The sequence below is a fragment of the Megalops cyprinoides genome, chromosome 3 (genome assembly GCF_013368585.1).
Source record: "Megalops cyprinoides isolate fMegCyp1 chromosome 3, fMegCyp1.pri, whole genome shotgun sequence".
NCBI lineage: Eukaryota > Metazoa > Chordata > Actinopteri > Elopiformes > Megalopidae > Megalops > Megalops cyprinoides.
The window spans coordinates 18462587-18477178 of NC_050585.1; the positions used below are offsets into that span (position 1 = coordinate 18462587).

The 14592-nt window shown below is 49.7% G+C and overlaps 1 protein-coding gene across 2 annotated transcripts in view; it reads right to left on the minus strand.

Moving 5' to 3' along the window:
* LOC118774744 (fibronectin type-III domain-containing protein 3A-like) overlaps positions 1–14592 on the minus strand; it is a 63893-nt gene that overhangs the window by 36892 nt on the left and 12409 nt on the right. The window contains exons 2-3 of one of the 2 annotated variants that reach the window (XM_036524215.1): positions 13790–13940; positions 1770–1845 (exon numbers count right to left, since the gene is read on the minus strand). In XM_036524215.1, coding sequence (XP_036380108.1) covers positions 1770–1845; positions 13790–13900 — 187 coding nt within the window. In that variant the 5' untranslated portion in view covers positions 13901–13940. Of the gene's footprint in view, positions 1–1769; positions 1846–6113; positions 6331–13789; positions 13941–14592 lie in introns of those variants that run through there. The other variant, XM_036524216.1, reaches the window with a different exon arrangement.

Below are 14592 nucleotides of genomic sequence, written 5' to 3' on the forward strand. Positions count from 1 at the left end.
GGAGACCTTAAAGGGATCACTTGAAGGATCTTTTTTTTATTGATTACAGTTTCTATCCTCTTAGTGCTCCCATCTCCTATGCATTTGCTTAGATTCATCAGTATTTACAGAGCAACTTGAGCAAACAAAGCCATGTAAGTGATATATCTCAATGGGGAGAATTGCTATTGACATTATATATGATGAAGAAATCGTTCACAAAAATGTTTCACCAAATTCAAAAATGTTAAATTATTGAATTCAACGGAATATCTCATGGACCATTCTGCTTAATCTGTTACAGAAATGTGAATGAGCCATGCAAAGTACGCCTATTTATTATTTACTTTTTCTTCAAGTGGAATGACTTTAATTAGCACCTACAAGTTTTGAAGAACACCAGCTAAACTAGGTAAACAGGAATGGCTTCAGATCGGGGGTGTGAACACTGTACCTGCCAATACAACAAGTACAAAATCTTCATCACCGTTTCCCCATTCTTTCCTTCACTTTCCGTCACTGTCACACATCGACTGTGACAAGGCTGTCTGACTAAGGCAGGACATTTCTGAGCTTTATAAAAGCTCTGTGAAGGACCAAACAAAAGGCCTGGAGGATGTAATCATAATCAGGGTTCATACGCATGAGTAACGCCTCTAATTAGAACTGTGGCGCAACCACAACAAATAGACAGCGTTTGAGGTTTCTTTCACAAAGACACAATCAACACCATGCTGATATCCCCCCACCAATGACAGCAGATCTTTTTCAGCTTCTGCTGTGCAAAAGGACCCTCGTCATGTAACCTGACTGGATTTTGTTGTTAGCCTAATCATACACTTTGGGCTTTATTAGCTTTCCAAGCCAGAATGGCTGAAAGGGTATTGGTCTTCGTTGCCTGCAAGTGAAGCATGCCAAAACTGTCACTGGAATGGAAGTGGAATGATTACTTACAGTTATGATATTCTTAAACCTTTCCAGCCAAAAAATTAAACATAATATACTCAAGCTACAATTTTTTGGTCAAGTTCTAGTGCTATGGTGCATCCAACTTTGGTTGTGTCATATTAATTTATTGAAAGACTCTTTACTTGTTGATTTATAGCATTTAAAAAGCCTATTTTTCCCCTTTTGTTAACATTAGTGGTATTGTGAAGTTTACAGGTTTAGCCAATATGCACTGAAGTGCCCTAGGTATCCCTCCTTTGGCTAATTTAAGCTTAGCCTGTACGTTTAGCATTTAGCTGTGTTGATAGCTACAAAGCCACCAGCCTTTTTGCAGCTTCCTTCAATGTGTGTAACTAGTAGCTAAAGCCTTAACCAGTACACTGATCAAAACCGCCCTTGATGTGAGACATTTTTGTTTAATAGTATATATAGACCTGGGTTAAACTAATAATTTCTTGTAAACTGCAGTCACCTGTGTAAGACAATGAGCAAATGTTATCTAATGGCGACAGAAATCAGCATTAGCTACAGTAGGTATACAGTGGCATTGGCTATTGCCATATTTGGTTGGCACATTAAAGCAGCTGGAGATTTAATTAGCTAGCTTATATATGAATGCAAATTACCCAGCACTAGCTGGCTACATAAAGTAAATTTATTATTTTTATACATTCACATCACAGTTGAATTAGAAATCGAAAGAATTAGAAATTAGAAACATTGAAATTAGACAATAAAAATGCAGAAATTCATCACAGCTAATTAAGGCACAGGCTAACAGTATGGGTCGGTGTGGGTCAGGTTTTCCCTGTCGGTCTTTGAAGAGGAGGCGAGAGTCTTACCTGTGATACACTGAAACTGACCATCATCGCGTCGAATTGTGAAGGCCTCACCTGGATTGACCTGTACCAGGATCACCTGCAACAAGAGAGAGGGAGAGCATGGCAGTCAAAATCACCTTTAACAAAACCAACATTTCCTTTTAGGGTTACTTTGTGTAAATGACTACAAAAGTGTCCTGTACGTTTTTTGTTGCATATATTCATTTTTTAAACACAGCTTAAAAATAATCATTTAAAATCTATTTAGAAGAAGAAATCCATATGCAATGCCTGAGTGCTCTTTGAATTAAACTGAATTTTCCCCTTGTTGAAGCATTTTAAAACTCTTTACTTTTCCCTCAGATTGGTAATGTCAGTTACAGGAACATATGGTGCAAGATGGTGTATCACTTATCATTGCCATGGTCATTGCCACAAAACCTGCTGTTGTTATCAGTTCCTGACCCCTGCAAAAATGCAGGCCCACAGCTGTTAGATGGGCCCTAATTACAAGCTAACATTTCAGAGTGGGCATGTCAACATGACCTGCATCCTTTGCCTTTGAGCTCATTAGAGGCAACTTTCACAGCACAAATCGACCTGCTCGGGGCTGGGGGTGTGTGTCTCAGAGGGGGGGCTGCTGTTGCTTGCAACCCCACCCTCTGCTACATCCGGCCAGAGGATCACCATTGAGGAAAAAGGGGGGAAAAAAAGCTAAACGTGTGAATGAGCGAGCGCCCCTGTTGATCGCACGCATACTCTCTCATTAAAGGAGGACAGGAAGGGACGGAGAAAAGGGGTGAGACGCAGAGGAATGCTACAGCGCCTCCAGAGCGCTGCCAGCAACCCTGCGGGAGCGCGGGGCGAAGAGCGAGGGAGAGGAAGAGCGGGAGCGAGGGATATGAAAAAGGGAGCCAAGCATGCGTCAAACACACGTCACCCTGGAGGCTGCTGGCGAAAGTGAGAGAACGAGAAACAAGCGGAAGAGAGAGCGCTCTCCCTGGAGCCCGCCACAGGACGGTAATGAACATGGCCGCTCGATTATTCCCCAGTTAAAGTGAGCGTTTCCATTTCCCCTCTCTTTCACCTTACGCTTTCTTCTACCGGTACTCTGAGTAAACAGCAAAGCAGCATGCACAGAGAGGTTTGGCAAATGGCGCTGAGGGTAGCGGATCCCAAAGGCTGGGCGTAACAGTAACCTCCGTGCTCCGACCGAGCCACACAGCAGGACCTCTGGAACAATGTAGTGTGCGCTCATCCCTCCTAGCAAACAAAGAGGTCATTACTGCGGGACACCGGCAGGGAAACCGACGCTGAAACCAGACGTTTGCACGTTCAAATCCCAAAGGTGTCATGACTGTTGTACCTTTGAGCAAGGTACTTAACCTTGAGCTTTAATGAACATCCAGCTACATAAACGAGGTGGAACGTTAGATACCAAGGGATTCTGCCAATTTGAGGCAAGAGAAAGGAGGGTCCAGTCTTATTTGCTCAATCAATACAGCCAACGCCCTGCAGACAAAGGGCTAGGATTTCTATCAGTGAGAGCAGTCTGCCATGTCTTTTAAGACCCTCTGAACCACATCCATTGTGATGTACTCCGACAAGGGAGTCTAAATCCACAGTCAGACAACAGTGAACACACAGGATCGATTTCAATCGCACTTTAACCAAAGGGACAATTATTTCACTTAATTGGGAAGCGCATGGCAAGGCTTGGTACTGTGGTTTTGGTTTGGTACTGAAGTTAGTCTCCCTTTCTCCCATCTAAGGGTTTTTTTTTTAAGCCCCGAGCCACAGTGCAGGCAAGTGGAATGAAGCCAACAGTGCTGGCCAAGTCTCAGAGGACAAGCTCTTTATCCAGCCACTAAAAACATGGGCAGCCAGGGGCCCGATAGCAACCAGGGCAACAGGACAAACAGAGCCGCCCACAGCGGGCCGTATCGCTCCGCCGCTCAGAGTCTGGGAGAGCGAGGGCGTCGGGGGCGACAACAACAACAGCCTCGCTGGGTGGCCTTATCAGGAGGCTCCGCAGGCCGCGGATCCCGCTGCGACCGCCGTCTGCCCCGCCGAGGCTCCGGCTCCCATGGGGCCGTGGGGTACAGATCCGCTCACACAAACTGTGACAGTCTTCGCTTTAGAGGCGTACAAAGACCGAAGGGCCAATTAACCACCATCGAGCAAGCCACACCGTGATTAGTCACGGCCAGAGTTCTCCAGCAGTCATGAACTGTAATCATGAACCAACGTAACCACTGGGGGTTTTTTTTTTAGCTCGGGGAAGAGACCTAATCCCCAAGTGACACACAACCCAATACATTTGACACCATATCCCATCTCGGGACCCCAGAGGACCATCCCTTTTAATCTGGGTCACAGTCCAAACCCATTACTTAAGACCGCAAATCTATGCTGTTCAATCCTCTGGTTCCTAGCCAGCCTGTAGGTTACGCTTCTGCTTCCAGTCTAGAAATGCGTTGCAAAGTCTGCCTCTCAAGCGCGTGCAGCTCACCTCTTTGGCTCCAAAACGGATCGATACGATCCAGAACAACACTCTCTCAGTTTACACGGCAGATACAGCGGCTGAACACGCAGGAGGCAAGCACAGACCGCACACTCACAAAGAGACGCACCATTCACTGATTGAGTATAGGATGCAGAACGTGACTGGGACCTTTCCATGGTTCATAAGTGGAATCCAGTTCTGTGTGACACCAAAATTCCCTAAATGAAAACCCAACACACTCAACATACTCCAACTACTACAGACCGAAACAGGTTGGAAAAAAATATTAGAAAATCTACCATGTTATTCTCCTGTACCCCGGGAAGTCGTGGGTACCCCAACAAGAAAAGCTCAAGCAGACTACCCTGAGCCATAAATCACTAATTAAATCTGTTAGCTCTTGATCGTCTCTGTATTAACCAACCGGTAAGCAGATTTCAGCCAGCATCTCCTGCACTGAGCCCTAATCAGAGCCCCTCGTTGTCTGGGCTAAATCCCATTATCCCCTAAGAGCTCGGGGGCTGTGCCACAATACGGCAAGGGATAACCAGAGAGACCCCCAACAGAGATGAACTGAGCCTGATAGACACAAGCATGCACACACATACATACATACATACAAACAAACACACACACACACACACACACACACACACACACACACAGTTAGTAATAATGCATTCCTGTTAAAACATACACTTAGCTGAACTAACCATTTGAATACCATCTCACACACGTACACCGACACACACACAGAAATAACTGAATAATTTCTGGTAACCGCTCACACATACAGACAATCAATAAAATTATTTCTGTTACATGCACAAACACACACACAACCGAACTAACTTTATCAGAAACATTACATACATGCACAAGCATACATATGCACGAAGCACTCCCATTACATCACATACATGTATACACACAGTGCAGACACAGACACACCTATGGTAACCTGTCCTCTTTCAGTCCAGTACAAAACTGCACTAGCAGACTCCTGTCCAACACCTTCCTTAGCTACGATCCCCATTTACACCCTCAGGCTTACTACAGCTCCTGTAATCGTTCAGAATGATGAACAACGGTGTCTTCAAAACCTGCTTCCCGTCTACTTCTGTCATCCGCTCGGAGCGCTCAGCCTGTCACGGTAAGATCACTTCTTCCCCGAGGAGGAGAGCGCTGTGTGAAAGCGCTCCCCGGTGAAAACGCGATTGGTTCTCGTTACCTCGGTCTCGTGGTGGAAGTCGGTGCCGTAGTGCCTGAACTCCCACAGCGCGGGGCTGCAGCTGCAGCTCTCCCCTAGCACAGCCATCAGCATCGCCGTCTCTCACACAACTCCCATTCATAAGCAGGGGAGTCTCTCTCACTCTCTCTCCCCGCGCGCGCACGCACACACGCACACACACGCGCACACACACACACACACACACACCAGCTCACAACGGAGAGCCTCACAGACAGGCACGCGCGCACACGCACACAAACACACACACACGCGACCACACGTATGGAAGGTCCCACAGACGGGCGCACGTACACACACACACACACACACACACACACACACACACACACATACACACAACACACACACGCACGCATGCACACGAGCCAGCTTGAGAGGAGCGGGGGAGGGGAAGTCTTACTGGATTAAAGTCAAGACGCCGCTCTCTGGTCTGTTTGCTTGCTGTTATTTAGCAGTTTTTGTTTTGTTTGGCCGGCTCTGCTGTCTCTAGCTCGTACTCGCACACTTTCCCCCGCCCGCTTTCCGGTCTCTCTCGCTCAGGGGCGCCCACTCGCTCCCCCCCACCCCCACCCCACACCAGTGAGAGCTAGCTCTCACTGTCACTTACTGTCGCCCGCATCGCTCTCGCATTCAGACGTAGGCGGCTACGCGGTGGCGGGAGAGAACGGGGCAGCCGTCGGCGCAACTCCGGCCGCCCACCGCCGGCCCGCGGCCCGTGGCCCGTCCGCACATCGGGGGACCGGCCCGGTGCGCGTGGGGGCCCGCCCGGAGCTCTGCCGCTCCGCCCGGGGCAGACACAAGAGAAGATGCCGGTGAGAGAGAGAGAGAGAGAGAGAGAGAGAGAGAGAGAGAGAGAGAGAGAGAGAGAGAGAGAGAGGCGCACGCGGGAGCGGTGCAGCTCCACTGGACGGTGTGCTTCCACAGGACAAGTGAAGAGGAACTGGCGCAGCGCATGCATGCATGCCAGGCGTTCCCTCCCTCTCTCCCTCCCTCTCTCTCTCTCCCTCTCTCCCTCCCTCCCTCTCTCCCTCCCTCCTCTCTTCACCCGCTGCAGGCTCCGGCTCGGCCTCGCCGCCGCCACACAGAGCGCAGCGTCTCCCGCTGTCTCCACGGCAACCCCTCTGACATATCAGCTGCGGCGAGAGCCACCGTCTGCGGCGTGAGGGGCAGGCGGCTGGGAGGCCGCGGGGGGCGGGGGTTGAGGGGGGGAGGAGGATTCCCCTTGTCCTACGGCCCTCCGAGGTGAAAACACTCTCTGGAGCTCTGCCTTCGGTTTCCACTCTGCGTGCGTTTGCAGCGGTGTTGCCCGACACGACAACACAAAGACCGTGACTGCAGAAACCCCAGGTGAGGGAAGGAGGGAAACGCAGCCAGACACACAGACAGGCTGTCCTGGCCAAGACGGGACGAGGAAAAGGGTTTACCCTACATATGAGAGGCTCCTTTAAAATCACTAGTGAGAGGGAGATAAGTGACTTTGACAGCTGACGCGGGCGCTGATGCGGTAATCCCTGGCCGTCCCTCCCTTTCCCACCAACTCGCTCTTCATCTAATTCTCAGGCTAATGCCCCTCCACACCGCTCATGCTCAGGCTCTCGCTCTCTCTCTCTCTCTCACACACACACACACACACACTTCCTGTTTGCACCCCAATCAACAGAAGAATAGACAAGGTGACAGGAGTTCAATACCCGGTCAGGTCGTGGTGGCAATGCCTCGGGCATTCCTGTATTAAGAACCACCTGCTCCCCCCCGCCAAGTATTTAAGGAAATAAAGAGAGCACTGTAAAGTGTGGCAATGGATGTGCAGATCTGTATAAGGCCAGGTTCAGGTGTCTTCTCTTTCCACACAGAGCAGAAAAAATCAACCACGGTGTGAATAATATCATTGATGAAGTGCCTGGCTCAGCACTGCAGGACCAGGGCTTTCAGGCTCAAATCCAGGAAAACCCAGGTGCCGTTTCTTTGAGTGAGATAACCTAATGTGGATGTCTTTGGCTAAAAACCCACCCTACATACTTCAGAACAAAAAGGTGAGCTTCACTTTAAAAGAAAGAAAAATGGGCAAAGTTTATTGGGGTGAGTAACACCGTTGATGTTCAAAGATCACGCTCTCTGTCTGAGCAGTGTGAAGCGTGAGCTGAAATGATTGCAACAGCACAGTAGAGAGAGACGCAACTTCCAATCCTTTCAAGACCAGAATTTCTGCCTTTACCGGACTGTATTTGACCGCAGATTAAACTACATCTGTTTACGTACTGCAGTCAAGATTACCTCCTGTCTATGTCAATGTTTTGAGACAAAACCCATCCACATCATGCCTTTTATTTGTCTACGGCGTTAAGCATAATCCATGTTTACTTTTTCACTGGGCAGGCTGAAGCCAGAGAGTTTGGTTGAGCAATAGGCAGGGAGTGTGTGGCACTTGGAGTGATGCAGAATTAACTGTAACCTATTTTATGACACACGCCACAAGAAACAAAGGGATTTTCAGGCTCTTGCCACCGGCTGCCCACACATCCCAAACACGTTATCTTTCCCTCCCTCTTTTCCATGCTGCTGTTGTGTTCCCTTCCTTTTTTTATTGCTGGTTAGATAAATGTCAATGTTAATGTCAAGTACGCCAAGTCTCTGTTTAAACAGCCTTTATCGATTAAAAGCTGGCAAACCTGTTACGGGGGGTTTAGCTAAACAGCAAGAGCTCCAGCTTCCCCTGCACGCCCCCGTGCCATCCTCCCCCCCCCCCCCGGCACACATGCGATTGGCCGGTGATTAGCATGAAGGGCAATAAGCAGGGAGTCGAAGGGGCTCAGCCGCGGTTATTACCCCCGGAGAAGGAGCCAGCGCAATCTGTTCGCGGATGTTTGCGGCTGACATTTCCCTCCGTGGCGAGCGGGGCCGCCGGTGACTCAGGGTTCAGGTTTCGCGCACTTCGCTCCTCGTAATTGTCTATTCCGCACAGACGCGCCGCGGGCCTCCGGTCGGACAGGAAGCGGAATCGGACGTGTGATGCCGGGCGGGGGGGGATGGGGGCCTCACCTATTAAATATCAGGAGGGCGCACCAACTGCCATCCCCTGCCAGGCTAGCGGAGTAAAATTCGGAACAGTGAGGTCTTCAATGTGTAACTTATTCACCTTTCAGCACCAACATAGGCAACTAGTACACGCCAACAGCACCAGGCATTTACAATAAGCCTCTCACTATTCAGGTTCTGTCCCTTAACTTGTAACCCCCCCCCCCCTCCTACTTTATATACACAGGGAAAGGTTTTATACAGTTCAGCAACAACGAGATACACATTCAAAGCATATGTAAAGTTCCCGCGTGTATGCGCGCGGACATTTGCGGTGGGTTGTCCGAGGAGAGCGTGGTGTGGGCGGCCGCGACAGCCACTCCTGCGGTCCGTATCGACAGAGACGGCGAGGCGGGGCCGGAAACAATGGGGCTGACTGAGTAACGGTGCCGGCTGCCTCTCTCCCCTCCCCCGCTCCCCCCGTTCAGGGACAGCGCTGCTGTTAAACCCCACCACGCTCACCCTCCCGTCTCAGTCCGTCTCCCTCCGGCACGACCGGCGCGCCCACGCCGAGCGTCACCCCACGCAGTGCCGTTTTCCAGCTGATTTACCCGCAGGTGACAGCGGAGCGGTGGAGGGACGCGGCAAGAGCGGGGGAGAGTACAGGCCAGCGCCACGCTGGTCAGTTAAGCACTTCCGTACGCTAATATACACACAGGCAAGCACGCGTGCACCCACGCGTGTGGACGACCAGCCCGAGTCACACGCTAAATCTGACAACAGGATTGCTGCCATTCGAGCAAAGCATGTATCGAGCAAAAGTCTGGGCAGAGGAATCTCCATGTGAGCCGGAAAAGGAAAATCTCCATTTCAGATTGGTAGGAAAAATCTCCTTTTGAGCTGGCGGAGGGAAATCTCCATCTGAGCAGGAGGAAGGAAATCTCCATTTGAGCTCGGGAGAGAACTCTGTTTAGAGAGGATGGGAAGAGGGGCAACTCCAGTAACTTGGCAGAACAAACGCCCACAACAGTAACAGAAATACCCAGCAACGTGATGGCCAAAGCAGACGACACTAACATGGGAAAATGGGACAGAGCGCCTGGCACGCAGTCACACTCATCCCTCTCCTCTCCTTTAACCCGTACAGTTACAGATATCCGTGGTGGCGAGCATTGCTATGGCAACCCCGTGACTGCGCAACAGAGAAAACAGAGAGGAGAGAGTAGGAGGAGAAAAAAGACAGAGAGAAAGATGAATGTACTGTGCTGACCTTTACAGATTTCAGTCCACTTGGCTATTGCAGTGGGTATGTCTGGTCCATCCTTTGTGACTGGGTTTGTGGTATAAGTGCAGTGACTCCACACGCCCAACCTTTGATGGAGTCCAGCGCTAACACACCTCCGGGGCTGTCGGGGGGAGGGTGCTACCATCACCACAAGTCTTTGTCACGCTACCCGAAGATGCTCTGTGCATCTTGAGCTTGTGTTTCCAGCTCTGACCAACTGAGAACCCCTGTCAGCTGACATATCCCCAGCAGCCCTGGGGGCCTACACTGAGATTGCAATGACAGGGGACCGGCACATAACCCAAAACTGGTCTGGGTCTCCAGTGGTGCTACATATGTTCTTCGCTACCCTTCTCTGCTGGCCTCACAGTATCCGGTGTCTCCACTCCCATATGAAAGCTGATATCTGACCCAAAGCTGAGAAATACAACATCTTACTGTGTCATTTCTTTGCATTTCTCACCACACAGCAAATTTCTCTCAGTTTCTCCATTGTGCGAGCTGTGTCTGCGTAGCACCCCACAATTAACATTGCAACCAGCAACACCTCTGCCCGCCCGAGGCAGACCCAATGTCCTGCACAGCTCAACCAAACTTTAAGGGAGAATGACAACCGCCTCCTCCCCTGTTCCGAAGGGTACAGCCGCTGCCTTTTTTGACCTGTTCACGGTTACCCGTTCCATGTCTGTTTTAACCGCAAACCGTGGTGACCGCTCAGAATAGAGCGCTGCAAGAGAATTTTGAGGAGTCAACAGCCAAGGGCCTTTAGCCGAAACAACCCAGTCACACAGCCTGTCAGTCAAAAGAGTCATGCAAAGCATCTGAGACCAGGGTTTCAGGAACCCCACAAGGCAACGGCCAAAAGAGTGAAAAGACCTCAGTGAGGGCCCACAACAGTGTGCGTCATACCTGTGGAAAGATCATTCTGAGAACGTTCCAGCAGGTCTTTGTGGAAAAACAGCTGGGCCCCAAGACTAATAGGTAGAGTATTGATAATCAGCAGACTGATTTATCTGCTTCCAAGCCATGCAGACAAGCACTCCGAGAAAGGGAGAAAGGGAGAGGGGGAAGGAGGAAGAGAGAGGAGGGAGAGAAGCAGTAAATGAATGGAAAAGGTGAATCACTTCTTTCACCACTTCATATCATAATGATGTTTTTTTTTCTGATGTTCTCCACCAACCCTTCTCTCAGGTAAAGGGAGAAGTGAAGCTTTAATAATGGGACACAAAAACAAAAGAAAAACAGCACATCAATAAAAAAAAAAGTGTGGCCTTTTCCTCCTCTCCTCGTTCCCCCGCCAATGGCAGATGCTGCCCACACAATGAGGTCAGCAACTCTGCGGTCAGCCATTGCAGCCGCCCGATGCTCGGACGTGTCGACCTCCTGTTCCGCAGAAACACCCTGCTGTACCGTCACGACTCGCATGCACCCACACTGAGACGTGCCCTAATGCAAGCACGCAGGGACGCACAAACGTGTGGGCTCACACACACACAGCCTCAAGCCGCCTCTTCTCTTTCAGACCTTTCCTCTCCTCTTTAACCACAACACAAACAGCCCGACCACCAAGAGAAGAAGCCACTTTTTCCGCTAACTAGCACACTCAAGTGACCTCCTCTCGGAGGAATTTTAATGAAGCGGCTCCGCGCTTTGTATCCTGAAACCAGCTTTTTCCGCCACGCACAAAAGGCAACCCCGACAACAACCGCGACGGCGGACCGAAACGGCGGCCAGTGCCAAGAAAGAAACGGCCGCTTTTCACGCATCTCCTTGCGCCGATCGGGGAGGAGGGCGGGGTTGCGTTGTGGCTTCGCTTTACGACTTTAATTCCCCATTGATGCACTTGCCACTCCATTTTTACGGCCTTCCCAGACGTGCTAATGCCGCTCGTTAAATGTTCAACGGCGACGATGATTTGTAGCCAGACCTACAAATTGGGTTTTCTTTCCGCCCTTTAGGTCCTCAACAAGGCGTTGGATGATCGGAGGATGACGCACGGAGAGCCGGGCGACCGCTTCAGGTGTTAACAAGGTAATTGCGCTCTCCCGGTTAAACGAAACTATCCCGCGCGCGGGCCGCAGCTCGTATTTTCCACTCTGACTCCCTCGCCCACTTCTTTTACCAATTTTTTCGCGTGGCGTTTTATTAGTGTTTCTTCGCGCGCTGAAAAGGAGCGGATACTTGGTCAGACATCCTTTTTTTATAGCAGGGCAGCGGGAGCCATCTGATATATGCAAATAGCTCAGTGACCTCGGCTTAAAGGTTTAAAGAGGTAAGGAGGGGATGGGCACAGACAGCACTGGGTGAGTCACCGGAGACAGCAGTAAGACGGGACACCAGGGTGGACAGGGATACTCTTTCCCCCCTCTGAAGAGGGGATATGCAGGCCTGGTAGAACGCGGGGTAAGAGCGGGGCAAAAACTTGGTAGTGCTCATGGGAAGTGCATCGGGACACAAAGAGCCCAAGTAGCAAGCGCTTCAGGAAGTGTGCATTCCGATCATGTGGCCACACATTTAAATGTTTCCTTTCTCTCCAGATTCCTATTCTCTTGCTCTCCTCAGCGCTCTCTCTCTCTCTCTCTCAGTCCCATCTTCCTCTTTTCTCCCTCAAGACAGCAGCAACAGCATGAAAAGCCGGACCAACTTCGCGGCCAAAACTGTCACGCTGCCTCTCTGTGTCACTGTGGGCCGAGCTGGGACGAAAGGTGACCAAGCTAATTCACGAAACGTTATTCTCGGTGACACAGAGCAGTGTCCAGTCAAGTCCTGAAGGCCGGTGACCCAGAGGGTGTCACCAGAGTCTCTCGGCCAGCAGCTGATCAACACCTTGACCAACTTTGTCTGGTTTCAGTCCAATCAATGGCTCCGATTGTGTAACTCTGACACTGGACAGTAGTCCAGAAATATCAGGCTGATCAGCGGATGAGAGGCAAGAGGCTGCCACTGTGCTAGACTCATGGAAAGCCCTCTAACCACAGATCAATAGTCCTTCCCCTTCACCTCGTTTCATTTCTGACTGGACACCTCACCAAACAGAGGATCGCTAGCACATCCACACTAGCAGGCAGCCAGCAACCAAACCGATACGGAATTCCAAACCACGCCACGCCATTGCCTGCTGTCACTAGCGACACCTCTTGGCTCTTCCCTTGGCCAGGATTTCGGCTGCCCTTGCCAAGCGGCGGGGCAGGGAACTGAAAAAATGAGCACAGAGAGAAAACGGCAGAAATCGGACCTGGGCGCCGGTCATCCAGCCACACCATCGACTAAAACTTCACCTGGAGCCTCGCTTCCCAGAACTTGGACCAGTCATACATCTAGGACATCAGAACCTGATCACTCCAACCTTTAGTGAATTCCGATACAGCTCTTTCAGATCATTGTTGGGAACAATGAGCTTGATAAAATGACGCAAGTCCACGCTGTTCCCTTGGAACATTGTTTGGCATCATGTAAAACTTATCGTCTGAGGCAGTGTTGATTTTCTAGATCATTATCAGCCTCTGCTCTTACTTAACTATGACGCAAGTATGTCGCTCCTAAGGCTAATTACTAGGCACCATGTTTCGACTGTTATGTGCTTTTATTTTAGAACCCTTTCCAGCTCAATATCTTCCCACTGACATTTTGGTTTTTGTGGTGTTGTTGTTCTTCATTTGAAACCATTGTGCCACGTTAGCTTTGTGGGGCTAACAGTCTGGATAGGTGTTCTGCATCTGCACTGGTTTGAGCTTTACCTTCAATAGTAACCGTTGATCCAAGGTCGCACCACCAGAAAGTCATTTGCAAGTATTCAAAGCTATCTAGGTAAAATACTCTCCATGGTCTGGCATGCAAATACGTACAATTACTAAACATTAAAGAAGGCATTAAATGGGCAGTCATGACTGAGATCAAAGAGATGACCAGAGAGACACAGAGAGAGAGAGAGAGAGAGAGAGAGAGCGAGAGAAGGGGGGGAGGTTGCAGTGCAGCCATCGTACCTGCTGTGGGCCGTCTCCGTTGACCATGGCGGGAGGATGGGCGGTCCCGAGGAGTGGGAGGTCGGGGTTGAGCAGCCGGCCAGACTCCAGAGAGGGGGTGTGGTCCGCCATGACTCCCTCATTCACACCAGCGATGGGGAACTCCGGGCTCCTGCAACAAGCACGGTGCAATCATCATTACCACACTCTTCATCAACAGCAACATCAATATCCATCATCATCATCCTAATCAATCATTATCATCTTGACGATAAACATGACCATCCTCATCATCTTAACATCTTCATCATCATTGTCATTGTCAGCAACACAATCATCATTATGGTCATAACTGCGATGGTGAACCTTACAGTTCAAAACATTCACCCTAACCAAATCACTCCATGGGTTTTATACCATATATATGGGCATGTTATTATCCAATATGAAGCAAAAACAAAAAAAAAAAAAACAGTCAATGAACTTGTTTCATGTATTTATCAACAAGCGACTTTAACTGAAAGTACACTTTAACAAGGTACCATTGATTCTGTAAAGGTAAAAGAACATTAAAATTGTTACATCTGAACAGATATTGGAAATCGATATTTACTACGTACATGTCAGTGTTCGCGCTTGTACGTCGTTTTGAGACAAAGTGGAAATTTCCAGTGCCATGAATCAGTTGTATTGATGAATTGATACACCATGAATCATAACCTCTTTATCACTGTAATTACTCCCACAAGCCTCCCCACTCTCCAGAGATTCACCGTATCATCTCAACAACTGCTGCCACTGCCACCGTCCCCATTCCTTTTGTC